Consider the following 17,775-nt stretch of genomic DNA (forward strand, 5'->3'; position numbering starts at 1 on the left):
ACCTAGAAAATACCGTTTGCATTGAATGGGAAGTGATGAGAAGTGAGAAGGAAGTTCATATCAACAAGGGACTGAGACAGGGGTGCCCTTTATCCCCACTGCTGTTTATGATGAACATGGTGAGGATGGAGAGGGCGCTAGAAGGAAGTAATATCAGGTTTAATCTCATACAAACGGGCGGGTACAGTAGTAGAGCAGCAGCTCCCAGGTTTATATTATGCGGACGACATTGTGTTGCTAGCTAACAAGCAAAGTGATTTGCAACGTCTGGCTAATATGTGTGGACAGGAAGGCAACGATTTAGGTTTGCAGTTTAGTGTTAGAAAATCAGGTGTTATGGTATTCAATGAAAACAGTGAACAGACAGTGGAGATACAGGGCCAAGAAATACCTCACGTAAAAGAATATAGATACCTTGATATATGGATAAACAAAGGCAATAGATATATGGAAACACAGGAAAAACAATAACAGTAAAGGGGAAGAGAAATGCGGCCATAATGAAACACAGAGTGCTATAGGAATACAATAAGTACAAGGTGTTCCGAGGTATGTGGAAAGGTGTAATGGTTCCAGGACTTACTTTTGGAAATGCGGTTGTTTGCTTTAAATCAGGAGTACAATCAGGACTCGACGGAAACCAAAGGTCCGTGGGTCGCCTCGCATTGGGCGCTCACGGGAAGACTACAAATGAAGCTGTGCAGGGTGATATGGGCTGGACAAGTTTTGAAGTGAGGGAAGCTCGCAGTAAAATTGAGTATGAAGAACGACTGAAGAATATGGAAGTAAATGGACTGAGGAAGTAAATGGGCTGGAAGAGTATTCAGGTATTTGTACAGAAAAAACATTGATTCACCGTTGAGAGAAAAGAACTAGGATGCGTACCAGCATGTATGCGTCCTGTACGGTGAGCAACATGGTAACAAAGAATGTCGAACGCAGTCAGAGAGGCTGAGACAATCTCATGGATGGCGGCAGTAGAAAAAAAAGCCTGCTTTGAGTAACTACTTAAGAGGAAAACACGAAATCAGGAAAGAAACATTTTATGATAACTCACAGGGAAGCTTTACTTTTAGAAGCGTGATCAAGATGCCTTAGAACATGTACTTATATAGCAAGATACGAAAAGGAAGAAGCTTGTCTTAAGATGAATGTGAAGATATCTACCCAGCAGTTGGTTTAGTCCCATTTATGCCTCCTTGAAGCCCTTGTGTTCAGCGAGAGCAGGGGGAATGTAAACATGTCCACAATGGAGATTAGTAAAAGGCGTTTGAAAGATTGGGGGAAGAAAAGTAGGCAAACGACAAACAACTGAGTTGTAGAAAACAAAGTTCCCAATAGGGGTTCAGAAAATTTGGTTATGGCAATTCGTTTTTTTTTTTCCGTTTCTTTTTAAACATTGGTAGGACATTAGGCAACATAATAACAAGAGCTTGGTGGCACTACCCACCACCCCATTCCAAAGGGGACACTCACAGTGTCATATATCCATGTTTCCACACCAAACATAGTATGACACTAGTTGTGAAAAGAACAGTACCCGCCGTGGTTGCTCAGTGGCTATGGTGTTGGGCTGCTGAGCACGAGGTCGCGGGATCGAATCCCGGCCACGGCGGCCGCATTTCGATGGGGGCGAAATGCGAAAACACCCGTGTGCTTAGATTTAGGTGCACGTTAAAGAACCCCAGGTGGTCAAAATTTCCGGAGTCCTCCACTACGGCGTGCCTCATAATCAGAAAGTGGTTTTGGCACGTAAAACCCCAAATATTATTATAAAAGAACAGTGGAACACAAGGGGGAGCCATCTTGGCAGACGACTTGGTGGTGGGAGCCGCCTCGGGGGACATGCCTTGGTAGGGTGACGCTGTCATTGATCGTAACAGTAGCAAGCCATTAAACATAACAATAAAAAAACTGAAAGAAAATTATTTCTTCATTTCACTACTTGTCTTACCCACATCCGATTTATTACTAAGCGCCCATGACTTCGTCACTGCCATTGCTCTTGCTTGCAGCCCCTGAGCCCAGTTCCAAGCTGCCAGGAGTCGGTGCGCATCTTTGACGACCACCGGTGCTTGGCCCAGTGGTACTTCAAGCTGCAGTCGGAGATCTGCCTGCTCAACCAGCGAAGGTCAGTCGTTCTTCAAAAGCTTGTCTTTATGCTGTGGTCGGTGAAATACGCAGGAGAGGGGCTCCTTGAAAAAACTGTGTGATGCGCCTGTCCTCCATTCATGCATGCTTCAAGAAATGCTACCCTCTTTGATTGAACCGGCACTGGGAGCATTGCAGTAGTAGTTAATCAACTGTGAGCATGTAACAGTCACACATGACACACGAACAGCCAGGATTGGCACTTGTGTGTTTGATGAGGATGGCTAACTGAAGAAAATGAAAAAAAAAAGCACTTCCCTCACCTCTAGTCAAAACAACCGCATTGCTAACCACCCAGTGCAGGTGATTATAGCTGCTGTTCTGCAGAAACCCAAAACACACTGTCAATAGCTTTGCTGAAAATGGTACAGTCAAACCTCGATATATCGAGCACGGATATATTGAATTATTGCTTATATCGAACACTTTCTATTCATCTTGAAAATCGCATGCATTTTTAATTGTTTATTTTGAACGAGGTCAGACGTAAAATGTATATATCAAACTCCGCCACCCCAGACCAGGTGCGCTCTGTTGACAGGCAGTCAACACTCCCTTAACACTCTTGAAAATCACGGTGGCACGATGGGCGTTCCCGACTGCTGCGCATGATAGCTGCACACATTGATTATGCCAAGGGCACCATTTGAACGTAGCGGTGTAACCACGCGGCAGCTTGGCTAGTTCGACTCGACAACGTCAACAACGCATTGCATTTGTTGCACTGACTCCTCCTCGATGCCATAATCTGCGCCTGCGATGCCTCGCGAGGATTAGCGATGCTTCAATTGACAGACGTGGAAATCACAGCAGAAGTAGCGGCCAAATGAAGACACTGCCGTGGTTGATCCTGCAAGCGTTGATGTTGCCCCGTTCCCGACTTCAACTGCGGCACAATAGAAGGCACTGGCCTATCGTATGTGGATCGTTTAGACTATGTTGAGGACTCTGTGTTTAAGCACACGGCTGCCAATAAGAAGCAGGCTACACTGCTGCAGTACTTCCAGCCAAATATAAATACCTTGCGTGAAGCTTAAAGTGAGCATTTACTGTGCCAAGATTATGATGTGATTGGGGATCGTTGTTCGGAGCTTGCATTCGGTTGCACCGCGCGTGATTGGCCCAGGCCAGGCCGACTTCGCACGGCTGACAAAGTTGGCGTGGCCTAGGATGATTGCATGCGTCGCAATCGACCGCACGCTCCCGGCTGACGAAGTCGCCGGGGCTTAGGCCAATTGCACACGGCGCAACCGAATGCGTATCTCGAACAATAATCCCCAATCGTGCCCTTGATTCATTGAGTTTTTGACATTTCTTAACGTGATTTTCGATATTTCATTCTAGCTATATTGAACTTTTTCGCGATCTCCGCACTGTTCAATATATCGAGGTTCGACTGTATTGAAGAAGAAGAAGCACACTGTTTTTTTTTTACAAGCTTCACATGATGCATGGCTATCAAGCGCCACCTCGTGAAAGAAAAGTTCACCTTAACCCATTGGCTGCCGCCTTCCTCGCATAAGTGGACCTTTTGTATCATGCATTATTTTACCGAAAGCAGCAGTGAAACATCTTTAATTTGGGTTTCACGGGACTAAAGAAAAATGTCTGAATTAACCGAATGTCAAATTATAGAGAGTATCAAAAAAACAATAAACAAATGTTTACTACGTCAACATGCTTTTATTTACTGAATGAATAAGCAAATCTTTTTTCTATGTTGCACAAAAGTAGTGCAGAAGCTGTAATTCTCGTTATCTCATGACTGATTAGCATTCGCAGTGGCAAAGACCTCACAATTTCCTTCACGTCACAGCTGCAGCATGCGTCTTCATCTGAGACGCTTTTCACTACCGTGCACACATCCCGATTATTTTTTCGGGAGTGTCGCCAGGTCGCAGCCCATCTCATTGTAGATGGTGCTCTTCATCCTCGACAGCTTTGCACGAGTGAAAACAAAACTACTGTTTCCTGCGGCTGCTGTAAATGTGATGATGGATAGCAACCTTGCGGTTCTGAAGGTGCACGGCTGATGCACGCATTGACCAGAAACAAAACTACCGTTTGCTGCAACTGCGGACGAAACAGTGGCCGCTATCGACGCGATCGTGTATGGCGTCTATGAAGTCGTGAAAGCATGTGGCCGACGCAGTGCTGTTCGTGGCTGTAAACGCAAGAATGAAGGCTTTAAAGGCACAAATAGGCACGAACCATTCTCGTGTTGCTGTCATATGTGTACACGTTCACATATGAGTTCCACTGATGCGAACACTGCCACTTTGTTTCAGTGGACGCTAACGCCAGTTTTTGCTCTTTTGCATAATACATTTGCACTGCTCGTTGAGCTCCGAGAGTTGTCCAGATTAAATGATGTCCGGCCAAATACGTCTGAATTAACGAAAGTTGCATTGCATTAAATATTGAAGACACCTGCCGGGACCAAAGAAAGTGTCTAAGTTATCCGATTTTCTGAATTGACGAGGGTTGAATTGACGAGGTTTTACTGTGTTCTATATGCTCATTTTTCTCTGCACCCACGTGCGCTTAGACCATATATTTGGTGGGGAAATTATGAAACTTACATTTATTTACATTTGAGAATCATTCAGCTATTACTCTATGCAGTTTTTGAAGTCACAGGCGTTTTATTATGTGGAAACGTTCTAAGCGCTCCGGCATGGGTCGTCCTCCTCTGGTGAATCCGAGTCGCACCTATCGTTAAAGTCATTTTCTCTTGGGAAAGAAGGCTCAGAGGAAGTGCTGTCCTCGCAAGGCTTGTCATCCCTGTCACTGTCAAAGGGAATATCCAATATCTCTTGCTAGGAGAGAGCACACTGGCCACCGGATGGCGTCTGCCACTTCAGACGTTCAAAAACATCCAAAAACATGTGTCCGAGAAACACAGGTAAACAATTGTCATGTAGTGGTAACATATCCAACCGTGCTCAGATAAACTGACAAGTTCTGCCATCTATCAATAGGTTTGAGAAACTCAAAATATAGCTGCCCGGCAATTAGCTGGCGTTGGCAGTGAATGGCTTAACAAGGGTGACCAGTTTCAAGAATGCACCAGCACCTGTGCTTGGTTAGGAGAGCACGGTAAAATGTCAGACAAAGAAGCTGCACCACCACTGTATCATCTCCTCTGTAGCAGCCCCATTTCACAATACTATATTCAGCGACAGGTTAGGAATGCAGTGCCAAGCGTAGGCACACATGTGCCACTGAGTCACCGTATTATGCACTCAAAATGGTATAGCATGGCATTGTTGGTGAAATCACCTGCTCAGGTTAGTGCACAGTGGCAGTGGCATCACAGGGATCGCACAGAATAATCGCAAGGGTCATCACAGCTTTGCACATTAAGGGTGCCATAAGGTGCTGTGGCCATGCCCGTTCCTATGAGTTTTTTGTTGCCCTGGGAGTGATTTTCCAGTACTTTCCACAGCTACTGTGGCTAAGCATTTGGACTCCATTTGCCACCAGCTTCAATACCTCAACTGTTCTCACTACGTCTGCCCTCCTATCATTTCTTATTTATTTTATTTTATTTACTAGTACCTCAAGGTACCCAAAGGTACGATCTGTTAAGGTGATGTGGGTGGGAAGGTCGTTACACTCTTTTGCCATGTGTATGAGAAAATACTTCTGGAAGGTCCTTGTACAGGTTTTGAAATGGCTGTACCTTTGGGATTTATGCATTTATGCAGGCAGTATAACTTCATTTTGATTGCTAATCTTCTTGACTGCAATGGTGCATGTTGAACAGTGGGCCTGAACTGTGTCTGTGCTGTTTTCTTCTGTATAATGGGCAGCAAGGAGCTGGACAAGGAGTTGGAAGTTCCCGTGTCTGAACCCCAGCGCACGTACTACGATGAGGCTGAACAGCTGGAGAAAGAGCAGGTGTGTGTCTTTGCCCTTCCCCCTTTCTTCAGTGGCCCCATCATAATACGCAGCCGTGTAATTTTGGTACAGTAAGACTTCGTTATAACGAAGCTGAAAGGGAAGCCAAACTTTGTTAGGCAAGCCGAAGCCAATGCAAAAGGCCACAGCTCAGTGCTGAAGGATCGTGATAGCTAGTTTTCTGCCCTGTCCTCTGTGAGATGGTGATTGCTTTCTTTAATGCAGCCATAATACATTTTAGCCATCGTCACAGGGGTGCTGCGCAGGCACTTGACAAGTCTTATTGGCATTTTGTGAGCATGCCAGTGAAGCACTGCGAGCTTTTGATTTCCTGCTGCGTTTGTCCCTGTACATGAGTTTTAAATAACAACAAGAGAAGGATGCACTGGCATGCAGAAACGAGTGTTGTACGAACTAAGAGGCTTGCTGCTGTCATACTGTCAAGAAAAAGTTCATAATCCAAACAATCATTGTGAACGTGAGAGCTGAGGGTGGGTATCTTGTAACATTTTTCATTCTTATCATTTGTGACGCCAAGTGTCTGATCTTGGTGATAACAGCAATGACAAAGGGTGCAAAAAAAAAAATTGAAAACGTTATACAGTGCATCGTTATACAGTACAGTTGCGTGACATAAAAAAAAAAAAAACCTTGACTGTGTATACGCAGTAGCCTTACTAAAATGTCGAGAGATGCTGTTCAGACAGCTGCCATTCCCCATCTTCCTGGGTAATTGAGGTGTTGCAAACGTAAACATGCTCATTCTTTCAGATGCATAAAATGTTTTCATCAAGTCTTTACAACTCTCCCAAAATGCTTGTACTGGGAAAACCTCATAACATGCACCCATGATGCCTCGATTTATACAGTTGAGCAGAAAGTGTGTAGGTGGTTGGGGAAAGGAAAGCATGAGAGTGGCGTGGCGGAACCTCAGTGAAGTGTTTAAAATTCTGTATTGTTGACGGTAAGTCTGTGGAATATAGGTGCATGACATTGAGTATATAAAATAATTCTGGTAATATGAAAGATAAGCGAGCTTGGTAAAGATTGTAGGTGCATTTCTGGTCAGTGATAGGCCCTAGGTGCAACCAATAGTACAACTTGATCTCTGTCGCACGAACAACACGTGCAACTGTTACCATTGGTAAAGCCAAGTAGGTGGCAGCACGTTGTGAGGAGAAAAATTGATTTGAAATTGTGTTACTTTTATTGTGCGAGAACCCTATTTACTTTATTCTAATGCACACTTCTTTACCAGAAAAATGTACTATCTATGGGTTGTAACGACCACACTTCAGTGCAGTTACGAGTTTCCTACCCTACTTATTAAAAGTGCATGCATGTACTGTAACGAATATTTCTTAAAGTGCCATACTAATACAACGAACACTCCAGACACGGTCGCAATAAAAATAGGGTCCACACGAAGTGAAAAAAATATACATAAAAACAGGCCTCCTAAAGCACAAGAGGGGTGTGCAGCAGGGTGTGGCCCGCTCCAGTCTAACCGCGTCTACCTCCTAGATGAACCAGTAGGGTCAGGTTAGTTGGCGTTCGATGTTGTTTAAAGGAGGACCCGGGCCTCGAGCAATACCATTATTGATATTATTACGATATTATCGGTAGATACCCGAGAGACGAGCCGCCATGGGAACGACGACGAAGTGGGTCTGTGCCCTTGGCGCGAGAAAATGTCGGCCTGGTGCTCTGGCTCCAGTCCAGTGTAAATAGCTTGTAAATAGCCTCTTCCATCTGTATCTTTCTACACGTAACATTCTGGTGGAGGTGAGTGATCCCTTCTGCCACGGAACTCCGGAGTGGTCAGTACATCGAGCTTGTCACCATGCCTCCCGGCGACGAGACCACCTCTGCAACGGCTTCGGCTTGTCCGACTGCTCCCGTCGTCACGGTTGCCCAACATCACGACCCTGGAGTGTTCTCTGGCCTGGAGGGACAGGACGTTGACAAATGGATCAAGCTATATGAACATGCCAGCGCTAATAACAGGTGGGACCCAACAATCATGCTCGCCAATGTCATCTTTTATCTTGGCGGCACCCCACGCGTGTGGCACCAGACGCATGACGACGAGATAAACAGTTGGGACAATTTCAAAGAAAAGCTCAGGGAACTGTTCGGCGACCCCATTGGCCGCAAGGTTGCCGCGAGAAAGGCTCTTGTGTCTCGTGTTCAGACATCTACAGAGCCGTACGTTTCATACATCCTCGACGTCTTGCCTCTATGCCGAAAAGCTGACGATGCTGTCTGAAGCTTATAAAGTGTCACATATCCTAAAAGGCATCGCCGACGACCCTTTGAATTTGCTTGTTTTCGGCAACGTCTCGACAATCGACGCCATCATTAAAGAATGCTGTCACCTTGAACAGGCTAAGAGCCGCCGTATGACACACCACATCACGCAGCTACCCAACACTGCTGCTACGTCGACACGTGAGGGTCGACTACGTCAGGCTACCACCTGTGACGACGTCACCCGAATTGTTCGCCGAGAGCTCGAGGCCGCCTGTCCGCCAGCTTTCCCCATGATGCCTCCGGATCCGCCAGCAACCACGATTGCGATGATTCAGGCCGTAGTCAGGCAGGAATTTGAGAACATGGGTCTGAACTCTGTGTGTACAATGTCTCAACCCACCGTTCCCCAGTTCTCTACCGGCCCTCATCGTCCCCGACAGTCCTTTTCTGCCATATCTCGCCGCAACCCGTCCAAATGGCGTACCGCTGATGACAGGCCGATCTGCTTCCACTGCTGTCGCATCGGCCACGTCGCTCGTCACTGCCGCAACCGATGGCCACCACCTCCTCGGACATACGCCGCCACTTATTCCCGCACTTTTGGACCTTCTGTTCCCTATGCCACCCGCCATGAACCCACTGTTGCTGATGCCCCTGATCCGAACCTTCGCTACAGCCACTCACCATCACCTCGATGCCGTCAGTCTCGTTTGCCTCTCGCTTCTCTTCGCCGCCTATCGCCTCCCGGACCCAGCCGGAAAACTAGGCACTGCAGCTTATAGAGGTGAAGCTGCGTTGTCGACCCTGGCCTCAAATCCTCTGCTCACGTTACCAACGAACCAAAACCTTCTTGACATTGACATTGACGGCTATCCTGTCACTGCACTCATCGATACAGGCGCACATCTTTCTATTATGAGTGCTGCCTTCCGACGACGACTCAAAAAGCTCCTCACCCCAGCGTCGGCATGCATCGTCCGCGTTGCGGATGGCGGTACTGTGCCTATTATCGGCATGTGTACGGCACGAGTCAGCATTGCCGGCCGCCACACCCCTGTCCTCTTCACCGTGATTGCTCATTGCCCCCATGACCTAGTTCTCAGCCTCGACTTTCTCTCCGTACATTCTGCCCTTATTGACTGCTCTGCCAGTACCCTTCGTCTTGAGTTTCTGATTCTTGCAGAACCTTCTGACGCACCCCAGTGCCGCCTACGCCCCACCGGCTTTATTTGCCTTCCCCAAAATCAATAACCTATATCGAACTCTTGTCTTCCCCACCAGTCCCTGATGGCGAGTACCTCGTCACTCCTCTGCCCGACATTCCACTACAGTATGACGTTACCGTGCCTCACAGCATACTTACTATTACTGCGAACCGCACTCGCATACCTATCTTTAACTTTGGATTGGCAAAGCAAATTCTTCCGCAAGGTATTTGCCTTGCCAACGTTGATTGTCTCGGCGACCATCACGTGGCAGCGTTATCAACCGATGCTTCTTGCGAGCTTAGCAGGCCCATCGTGCCAGCCTCGGCTGCCGATCCCAAGATACAGAAAATGGTTGCGACGGACCTGTCTTCTGCGCAGGCTGAAGACCTTTACCAAGTATTATCGTCCTACAGAGATATTTTCGACTTCGACAATCGCCCTTTAGGCCAGACGCTTGTGGTCAAGCATCAGATTCCTACTGGCGATGCTACTTCTATTCACCGACGACCGTATCGAGTTTCTGCATCAGAACGCCGAGTAATTCGAGATGAAGTGAACAACATGCTCGATAAAAACATCATTGAGCCTTCTTCGAGTCCCTGGGCGTCACCTGTAGTGTTGGTTAAGAAGAAGGATGGCACGTGGCGCTTCTGTGTAGACTATCGCCATCTGAACAACATTACTAAGAAGGACGTCTACCCGCTCCCATGTATAGGCGACGCCCTTGACTGCCTCCTCGGTTCCAGCTATTTCTCTTCTATCAATCTTCGTTCTGGATACTGGCAGATTGCTGTTGACGATATGGACAGAGAAAAAACCGCGTTCATCACACCTGATGGCCTATACCAATTTAAAGTAATGCCGTTTCGATTATGCAACGCCCCTGCCACCTTTGAGCGTATGATGGACTCCTTGCTCCGTGGTTTCCAATGGTCCACATGTCTCTGCTACCTCGACGACGTCATCGTCTTCTCGCCCACATTCGACACTCACCTTGAGCGTCTAACAGCTATACTTGATGTATTTCGAAAGGCGAAGCTGCAACTTAACTCGTCGAAATGTCGTTTCGGCCACCGCCAAATTACTGTTCTGGGCCACCTCGTTGATGCTTCCGGAGTACAGCCTGATCCCGACAAAACTCGCGCTGTCCGAGACTTTCCGGTTCCAAAGACAGCCGCAGACGTTCGAAGTTTTGTCGGGCTATGCTCGTACTTTCGTCATTTTGTTCAAGATTTTGCGGCAATTGCTAGACCCCTCACTAATCTTTTGAAGAAAGGCGTACAATTCTCGTGGGGTACTGCAGAAGCCGTCGCCTTCTCTCGTCTCGTCACTCTTCTCTCCTCACCACCCATTCTCGCCCACTTCGACCCTGATGACTCTACAGAATTGCGTACAGATGCCAGCGGTCATGGCGTAGGTGCCGTCTTAGATCAGCGTCATCGTGGCCAGGATCGCGTTATTGCTTATGCAAGCCGCCTCCTCACAGCATCGGAGCGCAACTATTCCATTACGGAACGAGAATGCCTTGCTGTAGTCTGGGCAGTTGCAAAGTTTCGCCCTTACCTCTACGGTCGCCCTTTTTCCGTAGTCACTGACCATCATGCTCTCTGCTGGCTCTCATCCCTAAAAGATCCTACAGGCCGGCTTGGTCGATGGGCTTTGAGACTACAAGAATTTTCGTATTCTGTAGTCTACAAGTCTGGCCGCCTGCACCAAGACGCTGACAGCCTGTCGCGTTACCCTGTTGACGACCCTGACTCCTCCAATATTACCAGTGCTGCTTGCGTATTCTCTGTGTTGCAGCTGCTTCATTTCGCCGATGAGCAACGTCGTAATGCCAACATCAGAGGACTCATCGACCGTTTTGAACACTCTCCGGTCAACGCCACTCTATGCCTCTTCGTCCTCCACGACGATACTCTGTACCGTCATAACCTTCATCCGGACGGCTCTGAGTTCCTACTTGTAGTACCTTAACACCTCCGCTCTACCGTTCTAGAAGAGCTCCACGACGCACCAACGGCAGGACACCTCGGCGTATCTCGAACCTATGACCGTGTACGTCGCCGTTTTTTATGGCCGGGCCTTGCCCATTCCGTACGACGTTACGTCGCCGCTTGTGAACTTTGCCGACGACGCAAGAAGCCTTCCCAGCTCCCCGCTGGTTACCTGCAGCCGCTCGACATCCCTGCCAAGCCGTTCCATCATGTTGGCTTAGACCTTCTCGGCCCATTTCCAGAATCTACATCAGGAAACAAGTGGGTTGCAGTCGTGGATGACTACGCGACCCACTACACCGTAACCCGCTCTCTTCCGACCAGTTGCACAACTGACGTTGCGGACTTCCTTCTACATGATATCATTTTGATGCATGGTGCTCCGCATCAATTGCTAACAGACTGTGGCCATACATTTTTGGTAAAAGTCATTGACGACATCATGCGGGCCTGCTCCATTCAGCATAAATTTACTACCTCCTACCACCCTCAAACGAATGGCCTCACTGAGCGTTTGAACCGCACCCTTACAGACATGCTATCCAAATACGTTTCAGACGACCACTGTGACTGGGACCTGGCTCTACCCTACATTACCTCTGCATACAAGTCTTCGCGTCTTGAAATTGCCGGCTTTTTCCCGTTTTACCTTTTGTATGGCCGCGAACCGACGCTACTACTAGACACTGTGCTTCCATCCACCACAGCTTCAACTAGCGCTTATGCCCGTGATGCAATCGCCCGTGCTGACCATGCAACAACTTGCACGCGTTCGTCTACAAGTCTCTCAAGACAAACAGAAGCGACGCTACGACCTCCGTCACCGTGGTGTCCATTTTGCGCCCGGCACCCTCGTGTTGCTTTGGTCACCATCGCGTAAAGTTGGCCTTTGTGAGAAACTGCTTTCCTGTTATACCGGCCCATATTGCGTGCTCCACCAAGTGACCGATGTCACCTATGAAATTGTTCTAGCCACGCCCACTTTGTCCTCCGGTGTGACAACCAGTGACATTGTCCACGTCACCCAACTCAAGCCATACAACTCTCCACATGCCATGGATATTTAAAAGCACCGTGATGGCGCTTTTGCTGCCGGGGGGTAGTATTACGATATTATTGGTAGATACCCGAGAGACAAGCCGCTGCGAGAATGACGACGAAGTGGGTCTGTGCCCTTGGCGCGAGAAAATGACGGCCTGGCGCTCTGGCTCCAGTCCAGTGTAAATAGCTTATAAATAGCCTCTTCCGTCTGTATCTTTCTACACGTAACAATATTGCCGCTAGAGGGATGAAATTTCTAGGTTGTATGTAATTTAATGTGCTTGATGCAAATATGTAATTATTTTTTCTCTATATGATGAGAAAAATATATTATAAAATTTTTACTTTTCGCATGTTTCGGGATGACTGACAGAAAATGTTTTGCAGTAATAAATGTAAAAGTTATGTGAAAATATTCCTAAATGCTCAAGGAGTGCAATAAGCATTGTATCATGTTGCCTCTGTTCTATCCAAAGTTACAAAAGTTCTAATTTGTAACTTGACATGCAATATATATATTTTCTTACCTTCTTCAATATTTCAATATGTTTCAAGGTGCAGAAATGTGGTATTATAGACTTATTGCACTACCTGGGAGCCTAGCTATCAGATAAAGCAAAAATTATTGAAATTCAATGATTAGGCAAGTAACTATGCCTCTCGGAAAATTGCTGATTACCAAGAAAACCGTCTTATGAAAAGTGGAAAAAACTAGCCACCATGTGAAAAAAGCATATTATTCTCCTGGATGCATGAAATTGTCATAGTCATTGGCTCAAAAGGCTCCAGGGGAATAATCTGAATGGGGATTTCCTCACTGCCTCCGCTTTGCAGCTGCTTGAAAAGGTGCCGAGGACATTCGCTTTCTCTCCACACAAACAACACAATGACAGTCCTTTTCAGGGGGGACACTGCTATTGATATAATATTCATTTTTTCATTAATATTCGTGAAACTTTTTAACCTTATTAGGATTTTTGGGTTTATTTCAAATATGTAATTATTTTTCCAATAGGCCATTTACTTCTGAAGTAAATGAAATTAATTGTTCATCGTTTGCAGACACAAGAGAAAAATACCCGTGTTACAAAAATTCATGTTGCCACATGCCTAGTACTAGAAAACATGAGGAACACAATGGTAGGAATACTTTATTGATATAACTAATGTTAGTAACTCGATAGCAATTCAATATTTGCTGTTCCAAATGCGAGTTCCCTACTGTCTGGTCTAAAGCAGAATTGAAAAATTTTAAAGCATAGATTCCAAAATCTGTTCCTACCATTGTGTATTTTGCACACTCGGCTACAAGCCATAACAAAAATTATGGCTCTACCTTCCTTGAAGGCAGAGATATCGCTACCGCAAATCAGCAAGAAGTCAAAATTCAGTGTTTCGAGAAAACAAGAAAAAAAGAAATACATTCACTTTTAATCAAAAGTGCAGAAATCATTTTGCTATATTTTGCAGTGAAAGTGGCTAAAAGCCACCAGGAATGTAGTCGTTCTGACAACGGCCACCCAAATGTGGCAAAAACATCGTTTAGCACTGTTTACCGATTCCCGGTGGCTTGCATCGCGCACGCAGCAAGGTTGCCATTCGTGCGTGTCAAGCTCCACGCCGACGTGATATCGCCACAGCACGCACGCACGATAACGATCTTTATGGTGAGGCCACGTTTCCATTCAATTTTGCCTACTGCGACGCTACCACCGCACACCTTGCACTTGACAAACGACATCAGTGTGTTCACAAAGTCCTACTGACGATAGCGAAGCCTGCCTCAGCGTCGACTGGTATGGCTGCAATGCCGTCGGCGCGAGTGAGCAAATCCAACTTCCGCTTTGTTGCTGGCATTGATGCAAGAATGTGAAGTTTTTTTGAGCATTCATCTCCTTCTGCAGCAAGTCCGCATGCTGCAACATTGCAGTTTAACGCCGAATGTGGCCGCTGTCCGGAACGCTCACGCATTGGTGAGCTGGCTAAGCCTACTTTGGCACCGTCCGCGGCTTCGGCATCACTTGCGGTTGGCAGCGGACGATGCGGAAGATTGTCAATGTTCTCCGAAGGAATGGAACGCTTTTGATAGCTTCTTTTTGCCAAAGTTGTGCCTCGTGGCAAACTTCCCTGGTGGATCGGTCATCGTTGCGCATTTGTCACAAACCTACGAGACGTGCCGTTGCATCGCCTGTGGAATGGAGCAGACGACAGGAACCTCGCATAGCCAACCACAGCATGCGTTTCTGGTCACACGCGCTAGTCGATGAATGGGATGGTGCATTTGGACTTTTCTTTCTTCCTGGATTTTAATGTCACTGGTGAGCTGGTGGAGCCACATTTGGTGGAAAATTGAAGAAGAAAGGCTCCTCTTTCCAACGAGACCAAGATGGCTGCAATCGCGTGCGTAGGAAAAGAGCTATTTGCTGTGATAAAAAGGGTTGTTTTTGCACAGAATTCAGCTCACAGTGATGTTATAAATTGATTTTGCGGGCAAAATACTCTTCCACGAAATGCGAAACTTGGTGAATTAAAGAAATAGTAGCTGTAGGTATTGAAAATGGTATTTTCAAAAAATAGATATTTTTTGAGATTTTTTTTTACTCAGGACCCATGTTGAAACCAGACAAAGGATGCAAAAAGATTGGAGGATGCTTAAGCTTCGCCTTCAAGAGCGGAACACGATAGCATTATCGCACCCCATTCGCACCGCCCACTCATTGGCTCGGCATGCTCTTGAGTCACACAAAGACGAAATGTGCGCCTGAGGAAGCGGAACGAATCAAAGAACTCGGTGTCTCGAATGGAGAAACAATCTACGCAAGCCAAATGTGATCGGCACGGACAGCCGGGCTGCGACGCGCCATGAAGGCGGACGCGATCATGGGCTGACGCCTCGATGGGATCGTCCTCTATCTCGCTTGGGAGCACCACACAGACGCACGACTCCTCGCCAGCAGCACGGCACACATCGCAGGGGACGCTTTCCCACCAGACGCGCTACGGCGCAGCAATCATGTCAAGAGGCGTCCCGCATCGGACACTGCACCTAGGAATCGCGCTGTGAGCAGAAAGAGGAGCCGCGTCGCCTAAACACGAGGGTTCGAGTGACGCACGCTGCAAGTGGAGAGAGCAAGAAAACATTAAACACAAGGGTATTGGGGCATCCTCGCACCGGTTGCCGCACGGCCCCAATGCGCTCAAACGAGACGAAGGGGAGAAGCGGGTGAGTGGTGCACTACCTGTCTGGGAAGCGCCGCACATAGTGAGGAGGGGGTCTTCTGTGTTTGCCACAAGATGGCTCTGCGTGTGCGCCGAGCGCAGAAGAAATGTAGCGGAAACGTACTTCGCTACTCGTTTAACTGCGACTTCTGTAATTTACATGCTCATAATTACCGATATACGCCGCAGTATAACTTTCCACGGCTCGTTTCTAAGGCAACACCGCATTCACTAGAGGCACTTTTGTCCCGCTTTGAACCATCGAACTCATGGCTGAGTGGTAGCGTCTCCGTCTCACACTCTGGAGACCCTGGTTCGATTCCCGCCCAGCCCATCTTGCAACCTTCACTTACAGCGCATACGTAGATGAGGGACAAAAAAGGATGCCGAAGACAAGCGCTGACTTCCAACTGATTTTTATTTTGAGAAACGAAGATATATATACTGAGACACCAAGAAAAAAGCGCCTCCTACAAAGCATCAACCCGACATGAGTATGCATTCAAAATTCATGCCCTAAGATGAACGAGAGCGCATGTGCGACCTCAGAAAAACCAGTTCTTTGTCTGTTAATGCAATTGATGGCTTGCTACCTGAGTTACCATCGGCAATTGCTGCTGCTTCGATGATAAGTCGGGTGCATTCATTAGAATGCCTAGCTAAGATAGTGGTTTCCTAAAAAAATGGGATACAGCTGCATGGTGTGCAATGAACACCTAGAAACCCTTCCCACCCTTTGCGCACATTATTGCTGTGTTCTTGTAACCTAATGTTAAGACATCTACCTGTCTGCCCTACATAAGACCGACCGCATTTCAGAAGTATCGTATACACAACGCCTTTCGAACAAACTATATACTTTTTTCTATGATTAATATTGTAAATCCTACGTTCCTTAGCAACAAGATTGGTTCTGACACAAAGCTGGGCAAGTTTTTTTGGAGCATAGAATACAACGTCTATACCTGCTTTTTGTCCTATTTTCTTAAGTTTGTGGGAGATCCCATGAACGTACGGGATAACAGCTGTTTCGTTTCTTCGATCATGTACCTGAGGCTCAAAGCTATGAGGGTCAGTGCTAAACTTACTACGCAAGTTCTCCGAGATGAAGACAAGAAGGTTACTTGGGTACCCTGCCGCCCTCAACTGAGTTATCTGCAAACTGAAACTAGGTTCTATCAAAAGATGACAGGATTTCGTTAGTGCTTTATGCAAACAGGCCAGAATGATACCTCTCTTAACGAGTTTTGAATGGGCAGATGCATAGTATAACAGAGGCTTGTTGGCTCATGGCTCGTACATCCAGCATACAGGTTGCTGGGTAAAAGATAACTTCAAATCTAAAAACCTAAGTGACCCATTCACCTGAAGCTCATGTGTGAGTGTGAGCGGAGATAAGCATTCTTCAAAAAGATTTAACGTTTGACGAACAGAGGTCGCCGCACAGCTGTCCTCACAATTAAACAGAACCAAAAAATCATTGACATAACGAAGTGCTTTTTCGATTTTTGTGTTGCCCATTCATGACATGACGTTCCTGTCTAGGTACGCCAAAATATCTTTATATTTATATTCATGGAATATTTATATTCATGGAATATTCATGAAATCTCCCACAAACTTAAATAAATAAAACAAAGAGCAGGTATCGAAGTATTCTCTGCTCCAAAAAAACTTGCCCAGCTTTGTGCCAGAACCAATCCTGTTGCTAAGGAACGTAGGATTTGCAGTATTAATCATAGAAAAAAGTATACAGTTCGTTCGAAAGGTGTTTTGTATAAGATACCTCTGAAATGAGGTCGGTCTTATGTAGGGCAGACAGGTATATGTCTTAACATTAGGTTACAAGAACACAGCAATAAAGTGCGCAATGGGCGGGAAGAGTTTCTAGGTGTTCATTGCGCACAATGCGGCTGCATGCCGCTTTTTGAAGAAACCACTAGGCATTCTAATGAATGCACCCGACTTATCATCAAAGCAGCGGTGATTGCCGATGGCGACTA

The 17,775-nt window shown here is 46.6% G+C and overlaps 1 protein-coding gene across 1 annotated transcript in view; it reads left to right on the forward strand.

Annotated features, from left to right (window-relative positions):
• The window catches only part of LOC135913835 (mitogen-activated protein kinase kinase kinase 7-like), a 129,449-nt gene that overhangs the window by 103,296 nt on the left and 8,378 nt on the right, over positions 1 to 17,775 (forward strand). The window contains exons 14-15 of the mRNA XM_065446526.1: positions 2,016 to 2,131; positions 5,967 to 6,054. Coding sequence (XP_065302598.1) covers positions 2,016 to 2,131; positions 5,967 to 6,054 — 204 coding nt within the window. The remainder of the gene's footprint in view (positions 1 to 2,015; positions 2,132 to 5,966; positions 6,055 to 17,775) is intronic.

Source organism: Dermacentor albipictus, chromosome 5 (genome assembly GCF_038994185.2).
Source record: "Dermacentor albipictus isolate Rhodes 1998 colony chromosome 5, USDA_Dalb.pri_finalv2, whole genome shotgun sequence".
Lineage (NCBI taxonomy): Eukaryota > Metazoa > Arthropoda > Arachnida > Ixodida > Ixodidae > Dermacentor > Dermacentor albipictus.